Genomic DNA, 27,016 nt, shown 5'->3' with positions numbered 1-27,016 from the left:
TAAATGACAGATATGTAAAAAGAATTGTGTAAAAATAATTGCTTGTGGTTTACCTTTTGCAGATATGTGTGGCATGCGTATGTTTCTAGAGGAAATGAACTTTAAGACTTCCTCCACATTCTTTCTGCTTTCCTCTTTGTTCAGTGGAGGTGTGTAGACTCCCTGCAGAACTTCACCAGCTGCCATAATAAAAAAAAAGCACAGATAAAGAACATTAAGGACCTTATGTGAAGGATGTGATGCCCCAATTAAAACTTCCTTCTCACACAATCCAAGTGACTGAAAAGGCATTTGCCAAATGTGAATCCCATTCTAACAATTCAATAAAAACATAAGACAACCAAAAGGCGAAAAAAAAGAGTGCTATCTGTGTCCTTGAAAAGACGTTTTGTCCACATAGAAGTTTTTGCAGGACAGCGTTAAGCTTCTACAAATATATCTGACTCATTACTGCAGTCTTTGGAAAACTAACACCTTGTTTCTCCTGGTGATGTTTTCATGTGAAGTAGTCTGTGAAATGCTAAGCTACAGGTCTCAAACTCCAGTACTGAAGTGCTACTGTGCTTCAGGAAGTGGATGACTGAAGATGATGTCATCCACTTCGGCAGTCACCGCAATGGGCCATGTACTGGATCTTATTTGATTGTCTTAAGTCCAACAACTTGTGACGTTTGCAAAAGCAAATCTATTTTTTCAATTAGACAAAACTTCAAAATCTATAAAGAAAGAAAACATCTATAGTCTGAAAGACACTCAGATTTTATTAGCTCAACAAATGTGTTTGGACTGTAATAAATGAACTATTATGAGCAGCGAATACCATGTGCTTTTTGACAAATGGTTGCAAATTGCAGCACAGGCGGATGCTTGTCTAGACATATAAAACAAAAAGCTTCAGCTTAATTAGGGATTATAATTCTGATAATTTAAGAATGACAAAAGCAGACATTTTTTGGGACCACTATACTTAGATTAAAATTTTTCTAAACTGTTTTGCTCATCTCATAGAGCCACTGAATATTAAATAATTTCAGGCAGATCCAACCAGAAACAATGATGAGTTTTGCTGAAGCTTTTCCCCAATTGAGTTACTTCAACATGTGGTACTGTACGTATATCAGCATATGTGTGAATCTGTGTATATTTACCAACAATCTCTATGAGTTGAACAAGCACAACGCCATCCTGCAGATCACGCCGAAGGTCTCCAATGGGCTGTAGGCCCAGCTTCCTCTTCAGCTGAGAGTTCACCCAGGAAACATATGCTGCCAGCTGCTGCTGCAAGTCGTCAATCAGATGCACACATCCAACACACCACAGACAGACACATACACAGATGCAGGGCTTAGTGATTGGGGCCACATGAAGCTCAGACAAATAAGAGCCTTTGTTGCTTATGTTAGGACAGAGCAGAGGGAGGGCGCTGTGGAGGAAGGTCAGCCTATTGTCCCAATAATTTCAATTTTGCTTTCGCTCCCGCAGATCCCGTATTTAAAGTTTTACTCCTGATTTAAATATCCCTTCAACACATTAGCTTTAATACATTTGATCGTTTCTGATGTTTCATATGACAACTCATTGTCATCAAAATACATCACAAACAAGGCACACATTTTACACACAGCAGAGGTAATTTCAGGTTTGGCTTCCTGTGTTATTTAGCTTCCTTAGCTAAAGTAAGATTGAAGAGCTCCAGTAAGGATATAGCCTAACAAGTACATACTAAACATTTAGAATCATTGATTACTTTATTAGTACTTTATTACTAAGTCTCGTATCAAGTTTTTTTTTTTTTTTTTTTTGGTTGGAAGAAAACGTTTACACTCGCGATGTTACTGGCATGTACAAGATTGACATATCTAAAAAAAAAACAAAAAAAACAACAACCTTATTTTAATTGTTCGCTTAAAGGGACGAGCACGCGCTTTTAAGCTTTGAAAATGTAAGCAACGTCCGCTTGCTAATTGGCTCAGCAAATTTACCAAACACAGAATCAGCAACGCTGGGTTACCTCATTGTAGCCCCCATGAAGAACCTCATCCAGCAAACTTCCTCTTGAGAGTGAAGCGATCATCTTTTAACTTGAAACTCCATTTAAAGACTGCTAACGAGCTAACTGTCACAGCACTAGCTTGAACAACGGGCGGACCCCCGTTACTAACCACTGGTGGACTCAAACAAACGTCAGTTGAGCCAGACAATTGATGGCTCCGAGCAGACTACCGTTACTCTGGACAGCAGTCCTGCTGTCAAGTCAGCCATGGTAACAACGGCCACTTCCGGTGACGTTTCACAATAAAACACTTGACCGACTTAACACCTGAATTCACATTTTGAATGTATTAATATTTATTTACCAAAATACAGAGTCCCCTAGAGGAGGATTGGCACCTAAATATAGATAGCCAATGCAAATTTTTGGGGTACTTTATACATTGAAAGTATGATATAAGGAAAAGGATGTGTTTATTTAATCAGTCAAATATTGTACAAGAAAGATACAGAGTTGTGAAAAGGGTCTTGCACTTGACAGATTTCTTCTATTACGTCAAATGTCAGATCATCAAACAATATTTTATTGTACAGCGATAACCTGAGGAAGTAAAAAAAAAAAAACAACAACCTGGTCCTACATGAAAAAGTAATTGCCTCCTAATAACCCTTGTTGCATCAACCACTCAAGCTGGTCTGATATTAATTTACTTGAAAAATTCACAAAAAATCTGTTTGCTTAATTGTTTTATACTTTTATTTATCAAATACAAATGAAGCTGCTATTCAGTTGGTTAATTTCTATCTTACCTCAAAATAGGGCGTGGTCAAAAGAAAAATAAATATGCAAGGGAGCAAATATTTTTAAAAGCACAGTAAATGTTAAAAATTTAAGAGTGAAAGTAAGAAAGAAATCATTTTCTTAAAGGTTTAAGTCAAGTAAATTTTTAAATTATTAAAATTAGGATTGTGCACTCTTGTTGTTTCTCAGCTCAAATTTTATTTGTATTTTATAATTGTATTGTTGTAATATAGAACAAAGATAACCCTGTAATGAAATGCTGCATAGGTTATACAAAGGGAAGCAAAATCTCCTGCCTCTAAAAATGGCAAATAGTCTAATGGAAACTTTTGCCATTCATCAGCTTTCATGGCTCGGAGAGAAAACTGCTTGAGAATCTTTCTCAGTGTTATCAGACGGGTGCTGACTCTGATGTGATGACTGGCCAAAGGCTGATCCTTTCACGTTGCTAACATTCAGGACTGAATCTGTAACAAAGGAGGCAAAGCAATTTTTCAGCAATTTTCTTAGTTCTTGAAGGTTAATTCTTCAACTCTGCTAATTTATGTGGACTAGTTTTTGGTAGCTTTACAAGCTCTTACCAAACACTGGGGGAATTCATAGTTTCTAGCGAACAATGGCAGACAGATTGTTTGATTTCTGAATAAATCTCACCAAGGAGCGCATCCTATCTTGTGTTGCTTGGTATTTCATACTGAAGAAATCATGCCATAACTACACTATGTTTGGAATTACACCGCAAAGCTATTTAAAAAATAAAGTTATCTCCAGCTTAGTTAGCACCATAATTCATTTAAACTACTCTGAGAGACGTCAGTCTTGTTGAAAGAAGTTAGTGTTTTAAATCCAGGACTCAACGAGATACTTCCCAAATAAAACAAGAAACAAATTACAACAATACAGTCAAAAGCATTAACAAGTTTTTATTAGGAAGCCTAGAATACTATTTGTTAAAGTATGAGCTATAACATCCTTTCATGTAACACGCAATAAAAGTGATATTACAACTGGGTTTGCAAAAAGCGCCAAATGAGTGAAGAGTTTATTTTCGTGTGTTTCTCTGAGATGGTCATTCTTTTAAGCTTTTTAATTAGAAAATTCACAAATAATTAGCCGCTTGTGCCCTGTGTATGTGGGTTCATGTCTTACCAATCTGCACAGTAATTTTGTTCAGCATGTCGAGGTAAGGGAGGTAGATGTTTCTGGGTCCGGGTGGAGAGAAACTTACATTTCCATCAAGCAATATTATATTTTCATCAAACAGGCACAGCTGAGACAGAAGGTCAAGAGGTTAACTGTATGTATTTCCCTTCTATCAGTACAATGACAGAATATATGTAGTGAGCTTCATCTTATTTTTGCGTACCTGCTTTTCCAAGAGTTTCTGTGTCAGTCTGAGAAGTGTTGTGCTTGGTTCTTTTTTCAGGTCACTGAGCAACAACGTGGCTCGAGCAAGAGTCAGAACAGACCTGGGTGGCATACATGTCCGTCCTGACAGGAGATTCACTGTTTTCTAAATAACAGATATAAGGAGAACCTTAGTTTGTCATAGTCCTATTTGATGGACAGAATTTACAGAATCAATAAAGTGAAAAAGAAAAAAGAAAATGTGGATGTGACTAATTTGTGGTTGATACTCTCAGGGTGCATATTCCCTAACCTTAAATCCTAGCTATGACTTGATTAGGTTATTTCTTTTAGCCGTGTTGGTGCTAAAATTAAGTGTGGTGTAATAATGAAACTATTAAAACTGGCAACAAGATTGCACAAAAAAGCACTAAACAACATGTAAAAGACATATCAAGTCTATGATAAAAAGAAGTCCCAAGTATACATTTTGCTAAGAGATCTGAAGTTAATTTAAAAACTTAGAAGCAGCTAAAAAAAATGAAAAATAAATATTTGAAAAACATGAATAAATGACATTTACAAAAAAAACATTCATGTTTCTTACAGACAACTAATTTATTGTTATTACAGGTCATTGACAATGCATGACATTGATGACTTCCTTATAACATGAGTTAACTCTTGTTCCAACACATGCAAAAAACGTGACAGCTTCTGACAAGATGCATGCTGTCCATTCATTACAACATAAATTCTGTATGGCATGCATTAATATGTTGTGAAAAGTGCCCTTAATTATTATCTAAATTTCTAAAAATAGAGAAAACAAAAGGTTGCCCCTGTTTGTGTTTGTACCTTCAGGATTGCCATGCACTCATCAATCCTGTTTCTCTGTGCTTCTAATTCTACAGCTTCCACCATAAACAGAGCTTGAATATCTTTGTCTCCCCACTGCAGACATTCATCCAGTCCCTGCTGTATCACCTGATATATTTCTTCATTAATGTTCTTACCTTGAAAGACAAAATGCCATTCATTAGCACACAAAAAATAAATTAATCGTATAGTTCAACTTCTGTTATCATACCGCATGTCACTCATAAGGAGATCAATAACATCAATAATTATGGTTTTCTTATGTTTTTTAGAGTGCTATTTTATTTATACTCATACTTACGAATCATTTCTGCAATATTATTGTAAAATTAGCATGAAATTGAATCATGAAACACTCGGAGGGGGGAAAAAAAGTCTAAAAGCTTCTAAAACCTGGAAAAAGAGTTGCAATTGCAGGGATGTTAGCAGTCAGGCAGTGGACCAGAGTGAGCCGGCAGCGCAGCCACAGCAAAATTCCAGTTCTCTCCTGGGCTTCAACAGCCCTGGGCATGTCTCTATCCAGGTTGTCTGGTACACTGCAGTCCTTGGTGCCCTTAACAAAACATAAAACACATACTGTAATTATTCAGTGCAGCACAACAGAAAACACTTTTATAAAGAAGGAAATTAAGGAGAAAGAAGCAGTATATTAAAATTGAGAGCTATCCTGAATGTGGTTCTACAAGTTATTAAATATAGGAACATACTTAATTTGTGAGATATTTCTTTTTAATAAGGTTTTTGTTATTGGTAAAAAAAAAAACATTTTTAGGGCCTGGTGAATAGTAGGTAAGGTTTTTTTAAATTTATTTATGTATTAGCATGTAAAAAAAAAAGAAAAAAAAATTAAGCGCTTTCTTTTGGACACATGTGCCACTTTACCTGTTTACTTCCAGAAGGGGATGGTGTCAGAGTGACAGGAGATGTCTGCAGCAACACCAAAGCTGAAACTGCAGCCTCAAAGCTAGGGGAGAGCAATCAAACATGGCAACATAGAAAACTTATACAAATACTAAGGATGTAAAGACATAACAGTTGCCTTAATCCACTTTGAAGTGTGGGTACCTCAGTGCATAGTTTTCTTGCTGTCGACAGAGGTTAGCTTTAAGAAGGTTGAACTCCACCACCAGTTCCAGTTTCTCAGCTTCGCTGCAGGTAAGAGAAGTGAGCTGCTGCGTAGCAAAGGAAAACAAAGTGGAAGCTCCTTCCAACAAAATAAACTATAAAAGAAGAAAATGACACATTTTCACACATGGGCCACCACTTCCTCAGAATCTGTGTTTAAAGTGCCAGGAACAGTTAAATACAGAACAGGCCTGCAGCAAGCAAACTTGCTGGGATAGAACTTATACACTCTTACCTTGATCCTTTCTGGAGATAGCTTCGTCTTCTCATTAGCAAAAGAGACAATTTTCGCTTTCTCTATTTCAGGGGATGATCCCTCTGTTTCACGTCTCTCCTGCTCATCTTGTGCCATATCCTTTGTATGCACTTCTTCACTTTCTGGGGTAGAAGAACTTTCTTCAGGATCTGAAAAACAATACGTCTTTATGCAGAAAAATCAATTTTGATGTACCTCAGAAGTTACAGTTTAATGCTTAGATTCGGCAGCCTTTAACACAATGTTCTTTTGCAAACATACTGATCACACAAAACAAAGTTAACAAAGAACAGCTTCTTCCTTACAGACCTGGCACAGGACTGCCACGTACAGACTTGGTGATTGCTAAGATTAGTTGAATTCGAGCGAGGTTGAATTTGGAGCACAGCGTGGGACCGTACAATGTGCAGACCTCATAAGTAAAGTCACAGTTCACAAGGTCTTCCACAGCCTAATCATAATCATAAACGTCACAGATTAGATTAAAATAAAACAATGTTATTTGACAAATTCTACAGCATTTATAGTTTCAGTTAGAAGTTCACTAATCAGCATAAATTTTACATTTATTTTTGTTTCTATTTGAACCCATCCTTAAAAAATGGTGGTTCCAATAAATCATTACGAGCCAGAAATTAAACTGAGAACAATGCAGATGATAATAATGCAAACATCTGATAGACACTGCATTTTTTAACTTGGGGTGAAAATCCAGTAGCAAGGAAAGACCATATCAACAGTATATTTATCTCATTTATTTGTAGATAAATATGAATAGATGTATAAATACATCGAAATGGTTTTAATTAACTGATTTGAAAGTGGAGTCATAGAAATTGTGTACTTTACCTCCACATTGTCAGGAAGAGATGCGTTGCTGCAGAAAGTCCTCACATGCTGTTTAAAAAGCATAAATACCGTTAAAATCAGGTTCGAAAAACCGTTTTTCTGTTGTATGAGCACACCTAATCATCTGAGAATAGGAAGGGAGTGCTGTAGAAAAATGCAACAATATTAACATATTTCAAATGGATTAAAGAAAAAAGGTAAACATACTTGTAGATTTGCTGTCATGTGGAGTCCATATGGAAGAAAAATATCTGCTCCTTGAGTGAACTGAATAGCTTCTGCAATGGCTTCAGTAAACATGCACAACTCTGTGAGAGCACGAATCTGCAGAAAACAGTCAGATCAGGTAGCAAAGAAAGATTTTCATGTTAAAAGAGAAGGTAATATCATAAATGTTGTATTTTAATTCTATGAGTGAGTTTTATCTGACAGTGTAATTGTTATAACATTGTGCTACTCCTGCTCCAATAGGATGGTTCAGAGTCATCAAGTTGTCTTTTCCTCTATGATATCTGTGCATACAGAAGTGTTTGCTCTCTCCTCAGATAGAGACAATGAACAACTTCGCCCTCCCAGCTTACAAGCTTTAATGAATCTCCAAAACCACAGTTTGGTTTGACATGATAGGGTTCATTTCTCACTGATGATTAACACAGCAGTAACTACGATCCTGACCTTGAGGATCTTGGCTTCAGCCGTGCGGTGCACATCTCTACACACGGGCCCCACAAAATAGAGGTAAAGGGCTAAAATGGGAAAAAGCTGAAAAAACAGAGTTTAACAATAAAGTTTATTTCTTTTACGAATTGAAGTTCAAATTGAGGACAAATGTTAATAAATACCGTAATGTAGTAGCCTGTGATGAAGAGCCAATGGCAAACAAAGTGAAGACTTGCTACTGTGGTGTCGACTTGAAGCCTGTGGGGCTCAGAAAAAAGGTCAATGCCAGGAAACAGTTCATCCCTAATGCTGTGTGAGGAGTACTGCAGATCCTTCAGAGGTTGAGCCATGGAGCAACACAGCACACACTAAAGAGGATGAGCAGACACCATGTCAGAGATGATACAAGGAAAAGAAATTGAGTGACATGCTCATGACATTTTCATCATTTTGTCACATTACAGCCACACATTTCAGTGTACTGTCATAACATTCCTGAGAGAGATTACCTTAAAGAAATGAGCAGACAGCCGACAACGCTTTGTGCGCTTCCTGATATCAGAGGTCGAAATAAACCTGCAAATTAAAACACGCGCCTCAGCAGAAGTGTATTTTTAATGGGACATTGCTTGAAAACACACACAAAACGGTATATCAACATAAAAGTCCAACGTACTGCGCTATCTTTGCAGTGAGCACAGCACCTTGCAAGCATCCCCATATACCAGCTTGCTTTACAATGTTTTGCGAGAAGCTGCTCTCAAAGTTAACACCGTCCCATTGCTGGATGACACCTGAGCTCTGGAAAATGCAGTCTACGGCTTTACTCCAGCAGTAGTGTGCAGCACTAGAGGCAACACAACACAAGCAGATACAAAAATTACTGAGCGAATGACAGAAAAATTATGACGTAAAAAATGCACACATTCTTGTTGATTGGTCCACATAAACCCATCTAAATGTTTTCTAACCTTATGTTTCCAGTATAAAAGTGCAGGTTTCCAATTTCATGCAGAGCTAAAATGTGAAGGGAGTCGGGACCGTTGGCCTGCAGGGCCTCTGAGGAAAATCAAGAGAAAAGAAAGAACAATGAGAGCTTCTTAAGCGCCTATATGCCTACACTGTAATTTACACAAATATAGTTACTTTGTCCTTTCATTCTGCTTCTTTCAAAAAAAATATACAATAGTAGCGATTATGAGTTCTTACTGATGGAGTTTGTGTAAGCAGCAGTAACAGTTGGTACACCGTTAAGGCTGATAGGAAGCCTGTAGATAGCGTTTGTAGAACTAAAGTCCTCCTCAAGCAGGTCATCAGGGAGGAGGTCCGGAGACGTAACAACTGCTGGGCTGAATGTCACCTCGCTTGCTGGACGGCGGGTACCTCCTCTAGTTTGACAAGTTGGAGTCTGTGGTGTAAAGCCTGAAGGATGACATTAGCAGAGGTTTTACTGCAGAGGAGCACATGCACCTGTTGTTTAATAAGCAATAAACTTACAGGGCTGTGTGCATGCTAAAAGCTGCACAACTAATGAACGACTATGCTGGAGGAATGGAAGACTGGGCGATCTTTTCCTGAGGGCTTCACGAAAACAGCTGAGGCTTTCTTCCACGTCAAGGGGAACGCGCACAAGCGACATAGCCAGGGGCAATTCTGAAACTTCAGCACAAAACATTTTTGCATTGTTTTACGTTTTCTATTTATTTTGCACTAAGAAATTTTACTTTTAATTGTTTGTCTTTGGAAGATCTGGATTATTTTTTGTTGCAAAAGAAATATTCTATATGACTCTGTTCAGCGCTTTTCTAATGAATGAAGCATTTTGTCCAATCAAACCTTTCAGTGAAAATGGATCCTTAGTAGAAGGAACCTTTTTAGCTCCCTTTTTGTGTGCGGTCTTTTTCGGTGCAGGGGGTCGATTCCACACACTGAGCAGCTGGTAGCCTGCATAAGTTCTATTAGTCATCTATGTTGAAAAAAAGAGGAGGACACAAACAATTCAATGCACACAATACACAAATGCACAAGACCTATGATCTTGGTATTGCACTAAAACCTCCCTCAAGTCTCCGGCAACACGCATTGTTGAAATACTATTGGCAACTTAGGATGTTTCTTTTTTTTTTTTAAATAATAAAAGGATATTCTTAAAATAAAGTAAAACCACACAGGAATAATTTTCAGATGGTACCTATTGTTGCAATGTGACCTAAAGTCTCGACTTGCTTTGGTTTGTAAGTGACTTTTTGGTTTTGTATCATCACACAAAGCAAGATGTGATTTCTGTTTTATTGCATGCCCTACTTTCTTCCCAGTGGTGTTCTCCGTCTTGACATGGTGTGGTTGTGGGAATGCAGGTCCTTTAAAAGAAGAAATTCTTTCAAGCAGGTTCCTTTGAGCGTGAACCAACAGAGGAACTATCATCAGGGCGTAATGTTCCCTGGGGACAAATATAAATTAATTTCAAATTTAAAGTCTTCAGTCGCAGGACTAGGTCATAGAATGAAACTGCAAAACATCTAATAAATCTGTATGAAACACCCTTGCTTTACAAGCATTGAGCATAGCATAGTGCAAAAGTATTTATGCCACTTTAACCTTTTTATTTCTTTTAAAAATAATAATTCATTCACCGTGTGTATGAGTTATATAGTAAGGCAAAGTGTGCCAGGGTCTCCCATTTTCCACAGAAATGAAGCTGCTCAAGAGTGTATAACACCAAAGTTCGAATCCAGCGCAGGTCCACCACGAAGCCGTCATCGTAGGGCAGCGAGTAGTGGAGACGCGACTCAAGTTCTTCAACGGTCACGTCGAGATTGTACAAACTCCAAATCTGGTGGGAAGATAATGAAAGAAAGTGACAGAAACCCACAAAAATATCAAAAACCTTACACAAAATGTTCATCTCTGAAAGTAGAATTAGGCGGACCTGAAGTTTAGTCAGCATGTCCAGCATAAAATCAGTGGCTAGCACCAGAAGAGGGGTGAAGATAGCTTGCAGCTCATCAGTTGTGACCGGTGGGAAACTTTTATTTAAAGCACCATTTTGTACCATTGCAGTAAGCTTGTGGTTGTGGTCCCACACAGATTGACACGTGTACTGCAGAGTTGTCCAGTGGTTTCCACGATGGGCTAGTACCTGACAAGATGACAATTAGGAACACCAATTGAGTATGGTACAAATATAGCAGCCAAACATTCCTGTTTATCGTTGCGTCTTGTATACCATTGCTCTGCGAAAATGTAAAGCAGCATTTTCAACAAAATTCAGTAGTACATAAGAACTCCTTCGCTGCATATCTTTTTGCGGATCCGTATTTTGAAGGAGGGAGTATTTCTTAGCACTGCTCCTCCGTTTTGGCACCTGGATAACCTTTCTAACAGCTAGAAAAAAGAAGCATCAACCTATAAAAAATGCCACATTATACTTCATTAAAGTCTCTTGTTAAGTAATTTTCTTACCCTCCCTTTGTTTCCTCTCTATTTTTGGAGTCACCATGTCAACCGTATGGCCAGAAGCCTTTGGTAATTTCACTTTATTTTCAGAAGAGGGCAGAGAATGCTTCCTTATCATGATGCCAGAGTGAGCGAGAGAGAACCAGCAGATATCAAGCTGGCTGTACCTAAGCAAAGTATAAAAAAAGCAAAGGTTTCACTGCAATCTGAAATCATTGATCATAAAATGTACAATATCTTGTTTTTAAAGATAAAAGTAAATATCGGCATAATGTTAACAGAAATACAGTGCTGCTCAGAGGAACTTGATCTTGACTGGGAACCTTTCGTTCAGATGCCCTTCGTTAATCAGCTCCACGCCCTCGTAAAATTTTGCTAAATGTGCCGTAGCCATGCAGTAATTAAGGAAAGATCTCTCTGCTCTCTCGTCAGCTACTATGTTCCTCAGGTGAATCCGCTTCTTGTTGCGTTGCACCACAAAAGACATCAAAAACAGTAAATGCTCCACTATGTGCAGCTCTCTAAAAACACACACACACGAAAGTTGTTAGTCCAAACTACTACACTGCAATTTGAGTGTCATTGACCATCGATATCCACGAACGATACCTGAGAGTTTTCAGATTCATCAGCAAGCTCCGTGGCAGTTTCTTCCTAAGCTTTCTTCTTAGCTCCTCAGCTGTGGTTATGGCCTGCTATAAAACACAAGAAAGGCTTCACTGAAAAAAAAAGCTGTGCAGATGCATAACACATTGCTTAAATTTTCTATATATTGTTCCTTGAAATGTTGCAAAATGTTTTGCAATATTACAACAAATTCCAACCTAGACTTTCCCTGGGTTAGTTGAACACATAAACATGCTTGGACCTAAGCCATTCATTGGCTATATGTTTTGGGTGAGGGTCGACCTTCCACCCGACCTTCCATTCTTCTGCAAACTTTACAGGTTTTCTTCTAGGATTACTCTGTATTTAGCACCAACTATCTTCCCATCAACTATGATCTGCTTACCCACAGCATGGCGGTGTTTTCAGGCTGAGGTGCCGATAAAGTTTTCTACCAAACATAAGTGTTTCGAATGCAGGCCAGAATGTTTCACTTTTGACCTCCTCTGGCCAGAGCACATTCCTCTACATGTACCCTGTATCCCCCACATGGCTTGTGGCAAGAAGAAAAAATAACTTATGTGTTTGTTTCAACTTATGTGCCACAGTTTAGCACTAATACTCGTCTTGTCAACAGATTTTCTCACCTAAGCTATAAAACAGTAGACGTTATTGGACAATTTAAAATCCATGTATTATTTTGCTTTCATTCACAATAATGCATAACATTTTGTTGTATCAAAAGTAAAAAATTACAAAGAAACACATTGATATTTATGGTAGTAACACAAGTTATGAAAAAGGTCCTAATATATGGACACTTTTGCTATGTGCTCTACACATGCTGTCCATGTCTAAATATGGGCATTTTTGTGTACTTTATGTTCACCTGATATACTTCACTTTTCTTCCGAGTCGTCGTACTCTCGCCTTCTTTACTTTTGCTGTCTTCCGGCTCAGATTTTGGGGCTAATCCCAAAATTTCATCACGTCTGCAAGCGTAGTGAAGAAAAGCAGTATGATCAGTGCAGTACGCTGTAATGATGAGGCTCACTGCAACAAAACTATTGACTTACTAATTATATCAACTTGGACAGGGATCACATCTATTAATTGAAGCATGAAGATGAACACATTTGAAGTTGATGTTAAAATTTGTTTTCTTTTCCGGCCTAGATATCTGTGAAGACTTGAATGTCAGTAAAACAAACCTGGAGAGAGCCTGAAAAATGGCTAGTCCCCAGTCCAGCACAAGATCTGGACTGCCTTCCTCCATGGTCCTCCGTAGAAGCAGAGTCGCAAACTCAAGGAAGTATTTTTTACGTTGGAGTTTTATAACTATGTAAAACACACAAAGATCAATCTGGCTTTGAGTGAACTTGACTAAACATTCATTATATTGATTTTATTGAATGGATGAACTTTTAGACAATCAAACAGTAATGTTCTTGTTTTAGGTTGGTTAGAAAAACCAAACTGATAAGTGGCTGAAAATTGAGAGAGATTTTTTTTATGAAATTGTTTTAAGTGCTTCTTATACAGCATCCGTAAATATCTGGTTTCAACTGTTTGTAAAGGTAAGCTACTCACCATTGTCAAAGTTATCCTGCAGTGACCGGCTGGGGAACAGACGGTAAAGAACACTGGGATCTTCAAGGGTAATCAATGAAATTTCTGGAGAAGTAGACAGCTGTGTTTATAAGAATCATTTTTGACTGAGGTGAACTGAAATGCCCTAGCAAGTGCTTGAAAAGTTAATTCACATTTTCTATATTTAATTCAGCTCAGGGCTTCAGAAATTTGTAACATAGCGGCCAAACATGTATGGGGAGATCGTGCAAAAAAGATATTAAAAAGGTTCCACATATGAATATCAATAAATTAACAAAAAACTTCTAACGTTTCAGCACCAGTTATTTTTTTTAGATGGACTAAGGTTTTACCAAATACAATAAAACCTAAACACAAAGTTTCCTCATTTAATTTGCCAAAACTAATTTGAATATATGCTCTTCAAAAGCTGATTTTTGTTATTACCGTTTTGCTTCTCAAGAACCTCCCCGGATTCAATGCATCTTATGCTCTTCACGTGCAGTGCTTTTATCAGCTGGCTCATCTTTCTTTGGCTCTCAGCTGCAGCTATAGCTGCTGCTTTATTCTACACATAGATACATAAAAGCAGAGCTGTTCATAAACCACATTTCATATACATGAATAACTCTAAGTATTATGATAAATGATGAAACAGATTCAGTATGTGTCTTTTCTTACATTCCCAGCTTGAGTAATTAGTTTGCCAAATTTAAAATGTGCATCAAAGAGTTCCTGAACCAGACTCCGCCCACAATCAAGCACAGCAGCAGCTGTATCATATTTTCTGAACGTTTGTAGTGCCTGTGAGTGCAAGACAGTAAAACATAAAGTTTGTTGTTGATGAAGATAAAGGTAAACTCACCAGTAAACTCAAGGAAGTTAAGTCATCTTTGATAAGGTGCATTGTTAAATGGGTTAATATGGCATGTATGTTCTATCTTCAGTAAAATGTGTTGGAAAAAAACTGCCTGGTTTCAAGCTGCAAATTTAATTGAATAAGGAAGAGATCATATGAAGGGGGACATTCTATGCACTACATTTCTATGTTCTTGTTGTGACACAAACATGTTGTTTTCCTCCATTCCTTTTAACTTAAAAAATGTGTTTACATGTTACTGCTTTAGATGATTACCATAGTAGTACAGAATTTATTAGTGTATATAGTTAAAAGTAAAATTACCATTAAAAGTTTATTTAGATTAAAAAATATTTTTTTATTGCCATCCAATGTATCATCTGAGAAATTGTGCAGTCAACAGATGTGAGAAGATAATAAAAGTATGGAAGGGATATCAAAACCACTAAATAAAACTCAGGAAGGAAAGCTTTATCAAGATGTTTTGTTTTCACTACATGCAGTTATTTAACTTAACTCATGATGTGTATTAAGAGAAATGGGAGATCCCCTACATTTTGGACTGGTTTAGACTGGGAAATAATGTGACTGGTGCTCAAATATCCTGCAGTAGTAGATGTACCACAATGTTAAGGTGCAAGCTGCACATAACTGCACACAAACAAACCGTTGACAGGTAGTAGGTGATGCAGGAAATCATGTGCAAAAGGAACTCTGAGGAGTTTCCGGTCCATTTGTGCTTCATAAGAGATGAATTATCCTCCAAAACCACAAAACACTTTAATAGCACCTGGGCATTCAAACAGACACACAGTTGTAAATTTTAAAATTATTTTAAATGTACATATAGTTTTGAAAAATTTTTGCATACTTGCACCACAGGATCGGAAGCGATCTGATGGTAGATCAGAGGAGCTAGCAGCCTGTAGCAGGTAACTACAACTCGTAATGAAGCCCCGCTGTCATTCAAATATATCGCCAGGTCCATAGCCAACATCATTCGCTCGGTCTCTGCTAATCTGGCTTCCTTTATGCACATAAATAAATGCAATTATTTGTGTGAGCTATTATCCGCAGTATCGTTAACACCAGCAATAGAGACATCATGCTTTCCACATGAGGTCGCTTTGTGCTAGAAGACGTGGACATATGTACCTGTTCCCATATAAACGGTCCTCTGTCACCACATGTATCCCAATGGAGAGACCCCTGTTGAATGTTGATTTCTGTCTCAGTGAAAATGGAATTCAGAAACATCTTGCAAATGTGAGGAGAGGAGTGCTGTAGGGTGTCCTTATGCAGCCTTGAAATTGGGGAATTTTGACAAGTTCATTAGAATTTTAAAAAGGGCTAAATTGAGAAAAAGTGAACTGTATATGTTTCCATCCTCACCCACTGGAAGCAAATCTGTCGCGTTTGCTGTTGGATGAACAGTCCGGATCGATGTATTGACACCACAGTTTCCTGCAGGCTCTTTTAGCAACAGCGTACTGCCCTGTTTCAAACGCCACCTGGGAGAGAAGGCAACAAAGCTACATGAACATGTACATTTCTGCCTTACGTTTCTTTGTCTCCTTGGTAGAGTTTATGTCTGTGTACGTAATTTACCTGAGCCAAGTGAGCCCATGTGGAAAGCACTGAGGTGGGAAAGCATGCCAGCACTGGTAATGTTGTATCCCCTATAGAGTTGCCCACCAGCTGCCACTTGCTGTCATAGGCTGCTACAGCAAACACGTACGTCTGGTTGGGCTGCAGACCCTCGACCCTGAGCAAACACTCACCACAAACCACTGGCACCTACAACATAAATTGAACAGATATACGTAGATAAAAGTATTGGTAATTTCAAACAGTGTGCCTTTCAAAACTAAACGGTACCATATTCCCAGTTCCTGGTAAAGTGCATTCACCAAGGCGGACTCTAGAGTTGGCAGCCTGGACTGTTCGCCCACAAAGCTGATACCAGCTCACCTAAAGAAAGGGAGATTATAAGGGACAGAAAAACATAGGTTGTGTGGAAAAATTAGCTCAATATAAGCAAATCTCACCCGATTTTTCAAGTCATACTCAGCAGGGGCAAAAGTAATGGAGTGGTCAGTTCGAGAGATTAGCATTGGTGCAGGTGGAGCTTTTTCACCTTCGTCTTGTTCTGTTTTGTGCTTTTTGTCGTTGACATTCCTAACAGTGGCCATGTATGTTTGCATCTCATCCAGCTCTGCTTTTTCTACCAGGACGAAAGCTTCCTAAAGACAGTACATGAGCACCCTAGTTGAATACCTATTATACATTATTCAACAATATTTGTTTCTGTCATCATCAAAACATCAAGCTAAATATGAAAAGAAAAGAGTATTCATTTTAACCATGTGGAACATGTCTGGATTTTACATAAACGCTCCTTGCATCTTTTTAAGGGCAACTACATTGCTGTATGTTTTAATATTTGCCACATAGAGCAAAATATGTCTGTTTTTTTTGTAACGCATTAAGTCATGTTCAGTAAATTAGATGAGTTCTGATGAAGCTCGGTTGTCAGATTAAATGTACCTTTTGAAAATAACAACCTTATGCAGGAATTAAACATATGTTCAATGAAGCTCATATTTCTGAATGATGATGTTTGTTTTCATGCAGAAATGTGCTCTGACTCAATATTACAACTTTAAATGGCATGTTTTATGAGATATAGATTGAAAATTGATCATAATTTACAAAATCAAGGTTTGAAAACATCAGTTTGTGTGTAGTTAATTGATATAATGTTTTACTTACTGAATTGAGTCACTGAAATAGTCTTTCGGTATTATATAATTTATTGAATATGACTAGTTTCATTTGATCTGTTCATGTTCAAAGATAAAACAAACTAATTCTGAAGTTTCAACACACAAGATAATTAATTCGCAGAAGGCATTTCTATATGTTCAGATAAATGTACAATTTATACAATTGTAGATTAAAAGGAACAGAACATTTTTTCCCACAAAACGGATTGAGTTTTATAGTTATATGCGTAAAGCATATTAAGCATAAATGTTTAACCTCTAGGAGACTTCTGATGTTGCTGCTTTCATCTGGCTCCCCTTTACTGTGCTCCGCTGATGCTTTCTGCATCATAAAATGAGCTTTTGACAGCTTATTCTTCTTGATCCGATGCAGCAGATCAGACTCTTTAACTGAAAAAACAAAAAACAAAGCTTCAGCAAAATCCTTTATTTTTGAATTTGCACATTAATAACATTTAAAGGATAGGGACATTTTAGCTTCTATTGTAATCAGAACTATCTATGCATTACTGTATCATAGCAGGAAATCAAACCTTCGTTTAGCAGCATTAGCTTGACAGAAGCCTTGTGGTAGATGATTTCCAGCCCTAGATAAAAATCCTTGGCCTGCAAAAATAATTCTTTGGACTTTTTGTCCTGTTTTCCTTCAGTTATTGACTCTCCCTTAGTCTCCTTTTCTTCTTCAACCTTTACAGTGTTTTCATCTGTTCCATTTTGCTCTTCAGCTGGTGTAATGGATGGACTACAGTGATGAAGGGACTTACATTTCTAGCAGAAAAAAGGGATTTGTTTATTGAATTTTCACAATTCAATTGGAAATTATGCATTAAGAAGTAAAATCTTTATATAACTTTGCATTACAAGAAAGATCACCTGCTTACCTGCATGCAGGCAGTGTCAGTGATGGCTGAGTGATCTTGTGGAATCAATTCAGAGACACCATTTGACAAAGCATCAAGTCCCTTCTTTGCCACTTCACACACCTTCTTTAGTAGATTTGTGTTTGACTCCTATAAAAGTAGAACTTTAATGTATTTTATTGATATTTCATGTGCTGTACAAACACAAAGAAAATGATGTTTAGAGGAAATAAAATAAAAGTGTTCAAGAATGATCATAACCACTTAGTTTGGAAGTTGGCTATTTACTAAATAGAAACCACCTGTCTGTAATTTGATCTTACTATAAATACAGCAAACATGTAAAAGAAGATGCTCTGGTTCTGTCGGATAAAAATAAAATCTTTTAGCCAATGTACAATTCACACAGTGTGTCAGAAATTTTAAAGGGACAGAATTACGTATTTTCCAGTCATATAGTGCTATTCTATAGCAAAATAAAGTAACTATGTTGCCTTCGGTTGTTATAAAAAATGACTTAAAAGAAATTTGAAGCATTGAAATTTGGTCTCTGTCTCTTCAAAAACTCTGCCTACAGGAAATCGTCACAACATCGCTCCTGATAAAGATGATGATAACAACACGTAGGCAACAACAACATTTTTATCAGTGTTATATAATGAATCCAGGAATCCAAGTGAATGGGAGAAAGCCCAGACTGTACTGTAAGCAGAATTTAAATCAAGTGCAGGAATGCAATGGCCAGGCAAAGTGCGGGACAGTTCCTGAAGAAAACCTATCAGACACTGCAAAAAGCTTACAAATTTAGGTTCAGATTACAGCTGTTTGCTACATCTAAATGGTAAAAACAAAACAAAACAAAAACAGATTAGATAACCCACAATAATGTGTTAAATTGACAAAGACAACAGTTTTTAAATTTGCACTTCTAAAAAGATAAAGCTATTTTGTCTCAATCTATCACATAAAATACTTGTCCTTTTGTATAGTAATTTAAGTCGCTCACACACCTTAAGAAGAGAAAAGGAGCTTTGTTTCATGTCCTCAGATCTTCCACAAACTGCCATAAAGAAATAAAAAAGTATCTGTAAGTCTGTAAGACGTTATATGTTCCTGTGTTTATGTGGCTCTACATGAAGAACGACACAGAGGCATTTCTCACCTGATCGCTCTGCCTGATTAATAAGGCCAGGTACTCTCTCAACATGTTCACCCAACATGTGGATCATCTCTGCCACCATAATGCAGTTAACATTGGCCACCTCACAGATAATGGCCACATCACACATCACAGAGAGACACCACAGCAACTGCCAACATGTTCACACGAAACATAAAAACAAGAAAGCAGACTAGTGGATCCTCCCTTTTCTACAAGGTCGAAATTATTAATTGACTTCTTTTACATATGGCTTTTTAAACAATATTTCCTAGAGAAAACAAACCTTGTCATAGCAATGTAGCCTCTGTTGATCATTAATAGAGTCTTGGATTTCCAGGTAATGATTTTGCATGATATTTTTTATTCTTTTCCAAAGAAATACCAAAATATCAAAAACAAGGTCTGGATTAGGCTGCAATTCCTGCAGAAAACATGCATGGATAGGATATCTGTAACATGTGACTCTAAAAATCCATCCTCTGAGTACTTCTTCAGTCTGGTGTCTAAAAACATCCAAATGCAGCAATAAATTAAACACACAACATGGAAACTTACAGGATCAGGGCCAAAAACACACAGATGCAGGGTGTCGACCAAGCAAACCAGCTCATCGCTCATGGCGTAAAATAATTTTTGCCTGTCTGTGAAAAATTTTGAGGAAAAATAGAAAAAAACAACAACCATATTTTAATGCAATAATAGGTGCAACACCAAAGGGAGAATATCATTTACTACTCACATATTATTTATATAATCTACAGCATCTTATTTAATTTTTCTAACAATTTTTATTTTATTACTTTTTGGATTTTGTTACACAGTATACCATACTTCACTGCTGCTCCATTTTTTATAAAAGCTGGATTTATTTCCTTTTCTCTGCTAACCAGCGGTCCTAAGCAATGGGTGGGGGAGGGTTTAGTTATTTGTTTCTAAAAACTCTAACTGACTAATGCCTACTCAAAGGTTTCTAGTCAATATTATAGTTAAATACTGCTTAGACTTAAATACATTTTAAACAAAGTCTCCTTAATGAGTATTAAAGTCATGTGTAAGAAAATGCATTTATAACCATAAATGTTAAAAGTGCAGATGAACTCCATAATAGCTTTATTGTTACCATCTTTTTTGTCCTCTCTCGTACCCTCTCTCTGAGAGTACAGCAGGTTGCTGTAACTGTAGAGCAAGGTGAGCTCACGTTCTGCCTTTCTGAAAGGCGTACCTTCCACACCCTGATGCAGAGAGAGAAGTCATGCACAAAAACTCATTTGAAAACACAGAACAGGATCTTTTTTATTTCTTTAAGGAATAAACATTGACACTGGTTTGTGTTATTTGCTTCCGAAATAGTTTAATAGTTTTTGTTTTTACTTCAAAGAACACCTTCTATAAAAATGGATACAGAACACAAGAGGGAAAAGGGAAAAACTCAAAATGTTTTGTGACACATCATGTCAGTATAGATAACAGAAGGTGTCTTCAGAGGTACTTACAGACAAAGTATGCAGCATCTCCTTGGTGAGTTCTGAGAATGCTTCTGGCTGCTTGTACGTAAACAACAGTTTGATGAATCTCACTGCAGACATAATCGGTATTTTGTTCTCACCTGGAGAAACAAAATGTCAATTCTTTTAACTTCTTTTAAATATAAACTTGGCTTTTAAAGCAATATTTCTGAGAGAAATAGTGCTTTAGTTAAACTATGGGCGTAAAGCTAAATTTTGGGTGAGAATTTTTCTTTGGAGAGAGGACAAATATCTATCAGTGCTTAGTTATATATTTAAGAAATGCAAAAAATAAATAAGGAAAATACGACAGAAAAATATATTGAACTTTATAATGACAGTGCATATAGCACATTAGATAAATATATAATCACAATCGTCATTTCAAATGACTATGACATTGTAGACACTGACTGCAATCAGTATCTGCAATATTGTGATTGTGAAAGACTGGGAGCAAATGGGATGGTTATATTAGTATAAGTGTCATGCATTCAACTCGGTGCAAATTTTAATAACATAGAAAATTGACTGAACTCTAATTTCCCTTAAAATCCATATGAGGCCTTTTTCTGCCGGCTGGCAGGTACCTTCAGGTACATTCCTTGGAATCTCAATAGAAGAACCTTACATTTTCACTTCTTCAATATGAAATTTTTTAAAACCTTAGTATTCCTTGCATATAACCATCTTATGCTTACATTGGATCAAGAAATGTATTTGGTGATGCTGACTTACCTTCTGTTGCTAGATCCACTATAGTGGATTCTGCTGTCAGTACGTTAGGACAAAAACTCTGGTGATCGTCAGACTTTTGTTCACTGGTACTTAAACTTGCGCCTCCTTAGCAAACATTAACATGAGAAAAAGTCATTTCCCAGTCAGGCCTTCACACTTTCACAATACAAGGTTATCATGTATATATTTTACAACACCTCTATGTTTCATTACATCACTGTTAAAAATGTACTAGTTTGGCGTAATTGTTGCACTAACCAGACAAAATACTCATGCCAGCAGAGAGGAGCTCAATGATAATCTCAAGCAGCTCTGGGTCATCATGTAGCTTTATTTCCAGTGGACGTGTGTGGCTTTCCCAAAGTGCCTCCAAAATGGCTAAAAATTGTCCTGCAGTGCAGCCAAAATGCGTAAGCAGCATCTGCTCTGTTGGGGTACGAGGCCATGGGGCCTGGGGGAGAGGCAGACTTTACTTGCTGTGTTTTGTAAAGTGTAGAAGTTATACAAAGATGTCTGCATAGAGCTCTGCAACTAAAACATTTAAAATCCAACAAAAGAAGTACTTAATACATGATGGCAAACATTTCATAAAATTAAAAAGCCTTGGAGGACTTGCAAGAAATATGACTGTTAGCAAAAGCTCAAGAAGTGAAAGCTGCTTTTCACTCAAAGATTAGATTTAACATTGTGGTCGGTATCACAACATTCATGTTCATGATATTACATGGGGGATCTCTTTGAGGGTGCTTTTGTTTTTGGTTCTTAGCGTGGTTTTAGGTTTTCTGGTTTCGAAGACTGTCCGCTTGAACATCAAAACACCAAGCTAAATGTGGAGAAAAAAGAAAATAGTTTTAATTTAAACCGCTTGACTCAATCTTGTATAAGTGTCTTTTCAGTGTAAAATTTCAACACAATAACAGCATCACCATATATTTAAAACAACATTTACTAATTTCTTTCACATACTTTTTTTCACACAATAATATTCAATGATATTAGTCTCAATAGTCAGATGAAACATATCTTTATTTTAAAAAACTTTAAGCGGTTTTTAAACATAATTTTCATGAAGTTAACATTTTTAAAACTTTATTAGTTTTATGTAATATTCTAATGTTAAATGCAAAAAAATCACCATAATAAACAGAAACAAAGGCTTAAAAAAGTCTGAGTGTAATTAATTTATGAGATTTGTTCCAGTCAGTGAATTGACTTCCCAAAAGAAACATTTCAGTAACATTCACCGTATCATACCTAATGTAGTTTACTGAATATGATCTGATCAAAGCCAGATCCAAAGAATAAAAAAAATCACTTAAATAGAACCTGTTTAACAACATGAAGTAGGATAAAAGATCTCAAGAGCAACACGTACTCGAAATTTCAAAAACATTAGTCTGAGTTTGACAAAGGTTACAAAGCCATTTTTTAAGGTTGATGACTTCAATATTGTGAAATTTGTTATCCACAATTGGGGAAGAAGTGGAAAATGGCTGAATTAAATCAACTCTCTGGAGATAAGTGGGCTAAAATTTCACTCAATTGATGGAAAAGACTGCACTTTGCACTTAATCAGGTTATATTTATGTGATAATAACATCTGCCTGATTATTTGAAACATTTAAGTGAGTCAAAAATGCTAAAACATAAGGAATCTAGAAGGGACTAAGCATTGCTTCACTGCACTATATATCGTAGTCGGCTTACCTTCACAGAAGCTGCTTTGTAAGCTTTCTGAGTTACTTCATTAGTGCATTCAGTCTCTTGTTCCAGGTTAGCCATCTCATTTATTTTTTCAAGAGCTCTCTTAGCAAAATCCTGAAACCAGTAAAAATAATAGATTTGTAAAAAGGGAGGATTATGCTTCCAGGTACACTTCTACAATCCTACCTAAATTTCTAAACAACATTTAATTTTACAATTATGTTTTTTTGTTTTTTCATTTCACCTTGGGATCAATAAAGTATTTTTGAATTACACTATAAGTAGTACATTGGAAAAATTCATGAGCAGTTTTTTTATGGATGCAAACGTCTTTCACCTCTGCTTGCAGTTCAGACCGGTTGTCATAGTAACACTGGCAGACTGAACAGTAGAGAGTGACAATAAGAGGCAGATATCTGGGTGTCATCAAAGGGATGGACAGCTCCAAACTGATACTCGCCCACAGAAGGTACTCCAGAGCCTGAAAAGGAGCATAAATAATGCTGTTAGGTGTCATAAATAGGGACGCATTTACATGCATGCTGTAGAAGAGAATAAGTTGGGAGCAACTCAATTATTTTTGCAGACCTTTTCAATTATAATTTCAATATTATACCTGTAGGCTTTATCATAATTCACATCTGGTCTCTCAAGTTATTTCCTACCAACATCCATTTTATCATATCTGTGTTGAGCATCTCTGAAATCACACACTGTTTTGTTTCATATGAATCATATGAAGAAATAGTACAGAGTCTATGAATTTTAAAGCACCTGCTCACTGCAATTCATAGTCATCAGATAACGGCAAATGTTGTAAATGGACATCGAACCTAGGATAGATGAGAAAGTAAATGTATTATATAGAGCATGGAAATAATTCTGAAACACAACCTGCAAAATAGTTTTGCATATTTTATGTAATAGAGCAGCACAAGGGGGTGAATCATTGTGAAACAGAAGGTAAATGATATATGATTTTCAAACAATTTCATAAATGAAAAGAAAATCTGACAAGAGTGATGTGCATTTGTATATATAGTGAAAACCAAAGAACACAATAGACAGGTTAATGTAAAAGCTACAGAGAGTTCTAAAGCAGCGTTAAGTTAGACTAAAATATGAAAGCTACAGATATCTTACGTAGCACTGTTTAATCCATCATACAAAATGGAAATATCTTGATATAAATGCAACTCTACCAAGCAATAATTACAGAATCCATCTAGGGTACCTGGAGGAGCTTGCCTATTTAGCAAGAACATTTATTGGCCAAAACACCGTCTCTACATGCATGCAGATCTGGTAGAGACATGGCATAAAACATGTACATTTCTAACTTCAGTAAAAAGTAGGAAATTAAAAAAAACATTATGATCCTTTACCACTACCTTTTGTATTATCCCAAGAGGTATACATATTTATGCAATATTCAATATTAGATACAGGTTATTAGCCATAATCTGATTTTTTAAAGGCAAAAATATTTTGACAACTTGTTAATTAATCTTTTCTTACTAGTTGATTTTACAAACCATTGTATATGAGCCAGGAGAGATGTTCATGTTGCTGGAATGCCTGCATCATGATCCTAATGAAGTTCAGCACTTTCAGCAGTACGGAGAGTCCCTTCTGGCTGAGGATGCTGCGCTTTTTCTCTTCCTCAAAGATACATATGGCACAACCAAACATCGCACGCGTCTGGATGCACAGAAAAATACACATTTGTTAATATTTTGTGTACTTGTATACTTGTGTATACAAGTACACAAGTAAGAAACATTTCAGTAATACGGTGCTACGGTGAATTTCAGTAATATTCACCGTAGCATGAATATGTAAAGGTACAATAATGTACCTTTATTGTAAAGGTGCCTTGTTCCAGTTCAAAACCTTCAGGGAAAAAGCAGGCCATAAAGTGGTCCACATCTGTAATGTCAGTTATTTGCACTGAGCTCAACTGCAGCAGGCTAAGACCGTAGCCCTGCCACAGAGCCAGCTGGTACAGCTAGAAATAAAGAGAATAAGGGTCAAATCTGAAGTGTCAGAGGCACATTTGTCAGCTTCAGATAGTTTTGCATGAGACATTGTGTTGCTGTTAACCTACACGTTTGGTGTGCAATATCATACACACCTACAATAGCTTATGATTCTAATACCAGCATGTTGACTGACAACGTTATGAAGCAAGAATGACATTGACGATGGTGCAAAACAGCAGGAGGAATACAGCATAAATAACTGTTATTTATTAAGGTACCTTATATTCACAAAGGATATCTGCAACCTGCAACAGGTGCTCCTGGTAAAACCTCTCTGGTATTCGGTTTATGTACTCTTTCCGTGTTTTCACAAGTAGGTTAATCCTAAAGACAAAACTATGTTAAAATGTGTCTTGAGAATCTGACAAACAAAAGAGGCTCCTCTGCCTCCAAGTGTACTGCTTTGGAGAAAAAAATAATTGTGCTAAATATTAGCTATATAACATTAACAGTTTTTGTGTGTGAATAAACGTAAATAACGAGGAAATCAGGTGGGTAACGTCATCATACTTTACCACTTTCTTACCCTTTAGCATAAGGGCCATTGTCGCGCTTCGTCGTCGAAGTGACTTGTTTCATGAGCGTTAAAAATGATCCCGTTTCGCGTCTAAAACGTGCAAGGACAGGGTTTTTTCCGTCCAGTTCGCCATAATATGTAGCCGGTAAGGCCATTTCTGTAGATAGAAAAGCATGTGAAGCAGCTGTGAACAAATTTTGAACAAACTCCTTCTCGCTACAGCAATGTTAGGCACGTCGCTATGGCAACCATTGGTAGGCAGGAAGTTGAACAACCGAAACCTCTTTTTGTCTTTCTACTAATTAATTAATTTTAAACAAACTCCTAATGTAATATGTAGTTAATTAATTACGTGTAAATGTAATGTAATTCATTTATTAAATACATTTTACGCCCAAAGTGGGTCATGAAGGTTTTTGGTAAAATCACTCTTAAGTACATTTTTATAAATGTGTGACATTAAGACACTGTCCTTTTCTTTCTGATTTTACGTATATTAACTGGAAATTTAGATTTGTTTGATCTCGAAATCAATTGATTATATATATATTTAAATATTAGTTGGATCTGTCAGATGCTTTTTAAAACTGTTGGGTTCAGCTTAGTGTATTGTTTTGATTTCAGAGTCAAGGATCATATTTTAGTCCTGTGTTGATTGACAACCAGAGGTTGGATCATTTTACCCATACAACAGCTTATGTTGTCAATCCAAAAAGGATTAAAATTATTATGATTAAAATGTGTTAATAAATTAGACTATTAATTTAAAATATACAGATTAAAAGATAAATCAGCAATCTTATAATCTCCAATACATTAAAAAAAACTTTCCAATGTGGATGATTGTGTCAAAATTACTCAATAGCGATGTAAAAAAAAAAAGCAACTCACTTGCTGCCAGGGGGGCGGCACAAATATTTATTAGGTTAAGGGGTAATATTAGCTTGGTTCAATAACTTTTTCCCACAAGGTCAGGTATGTTTGGATAGCTTTCTTTCCATTAATAAATAAAATGATAATGTAAAAACTTTGTTTTCTAGAGGGATCACTGTTAATTTTTTTCTCTTTCTGAACAGAAACATTTAAGTAAACAAACAAGCTAAAATAGAAGAAATGTGTAAGAAGACAAATAACGTTTACTTGGAACAACCAATGGCAAAGCAATTTTTAAAATCTGAGCTCATGGCAAAACTTTACGCAGATAAAGTCTCACCTAATGCTGTCCCATACAAACTCATCAGTTTCCATTCAACACCACATCCACTCCACACATAGATCTAA

General features: G+C 36.6%; 2 protein-coding genes across 5 annotated transcripts in view; both read right to left on the bottom strand.

The window, feature by feature from the left end:
- Positions 1-2,254, bottom strand: part of dixdc1b (DIX domain containing 1b) — a 16,297-nt gene extending 14,043 nt beyond the window's left edge. For all 4 annotated transcript variants that reach the window (XM_017308441.1, XM_008427093.2, XM_017308442.1 and 1 more), the window contains exons 1-3: positions 2,012-2,254; positions 1,149-1,278; positions 54-179 (exon numbers count right to left, since the gene is read on the bottom strand). In XM_017308441.1, coding sequence (XP_017163930.1) covers positions 54-179; positions 1,149-1,278; positions 2,012-2,074 — 319 coding nt within the window. In that variant the 5' untranslated portion in view covers positions 2,075-2,254. The remainder of the gene's footprint in view (positions 1-53; positions 180-1,148; positions 1,279-2,011) is intronic.
- Positions 2,255-2,972: 718 nt separating this feature from the next.
- On the bottom strand, positions 2,973-25,979 carry cfap54 (cilia and flagella associated 54). The gene is made up of 57 exons (XM_008427095.1): positions 25,745-25,979; positions 25,437-25,542; positions 25,035-25,184; positions 24,712-24,877; positions 23,951-24,009; positions 23,514-23,657; positions 23,180-23,290; positions 22,197-22,295; positions 21,731-21,923; positions 21,473-21,577; positions 20,723-20,835; positions 20,350-20,461; positions 19,785-19,870; positions 19,513-19,650; positions 19,230-19,377; positions 19,078-19,127; positions 18,089-18,217; positions 17,741-17,975; positions 17,464-17,597; positions 16,470-16,664; positions 16,300-16,392; positions 16,030-16,218; positions 15,814-15,932; positions 15,577-15,724; positions 15,293-15,448; positions 15,089-15,211; positions 14,244-14,366; positions 14,010-14,130; positions 13,563-13,646; positions 13,184-13,310; positions 12,862-12,964; positions 11,976-12,061; positions 11,690-11,887; positions 11,373-11,533; positions 11,137-11,294; positions 10,840-11,049; positions 10,544-10,743; positions 10,215-10,350; positions 9,747-9,876; positions 9,408-9,569; positions 9,120-9,332; positions 8,882-8,969; positions 8,587-8,757; positions 8,420-8,486; positions 8,093-8,278; positions 7,926-8,012; positions 7,458-7,574; positions 7,251-7,298; positions 6,711-6,852; positions 6,381-6,550; positions 6,086-6,240; positions 5,903-5,984; positions 5,414-5,573; positions 5,000-5,157; positions 4,161-4,307; positions 3,944-4,064; positions 2,973-3,261 (listed from the first exon to the last, which is right to left on the bottom strand). Exons 1-57 carry the CDS (start codon positions 25,888-25,890, stop codon positions 3,134-3,136), a joined length of 7,686 nt encoding a protein of 2,561 aa, XP_008425317.1. The 5' UTR covers positions 25,891-25,979; the 3' UTR covers positions 2,973-3,133.
- Between the last annotated feature and the right edge of the window lie 1,037 nt (positions 25,980-27,016).

The sequence above is a fragment of the Poecilia reticulata genome, linkage group LG14, assembly GCF_000633615.1.
Source record: "Poecilia reticulata strain Guanapo linkage group LG14, Guppy_female_1.0+MT, whole genome shotgun sequence".
In the NCBI taxonomy this organism is placed as follows: domain Eukaryota; kingdom Metazoa; phylum Chordata; class Actinopteri; order Cyprinodontiformes; family Poeciliidae; genus Poecilia; species Poecilia reticulata.
Note: the sequence above shows the minus strand (reverse complement) of the source record. Positions and strands in the feature narration are given on the sequence as shown.

Excerpts from the sequence above, each read along its gene's own strand:
- cfap54 (XM_008427095.1), bottom strand. The coding sequence starts at position 25,890 with ATGGCCTTACCGGCTACATATTATGGCGAACTGGACGGAAAAAACCCT. Across the intron at positions 22,296-23,179 it reads ACAAAGCAGCTTCTGTGAAG|CTTGGTGTTTTGATGTTCAA; the intron begins GTAAGCCGACTA and ends CTCCACATTTAG. Across the intron at positions 16,393-16,469 it reads AGTATGACTTGAAAAATCGG|GTGAGCTGGTATCAGCTTTG; the intron begins GTGAGATTTGCT and ends CCCTTTCTTTAG.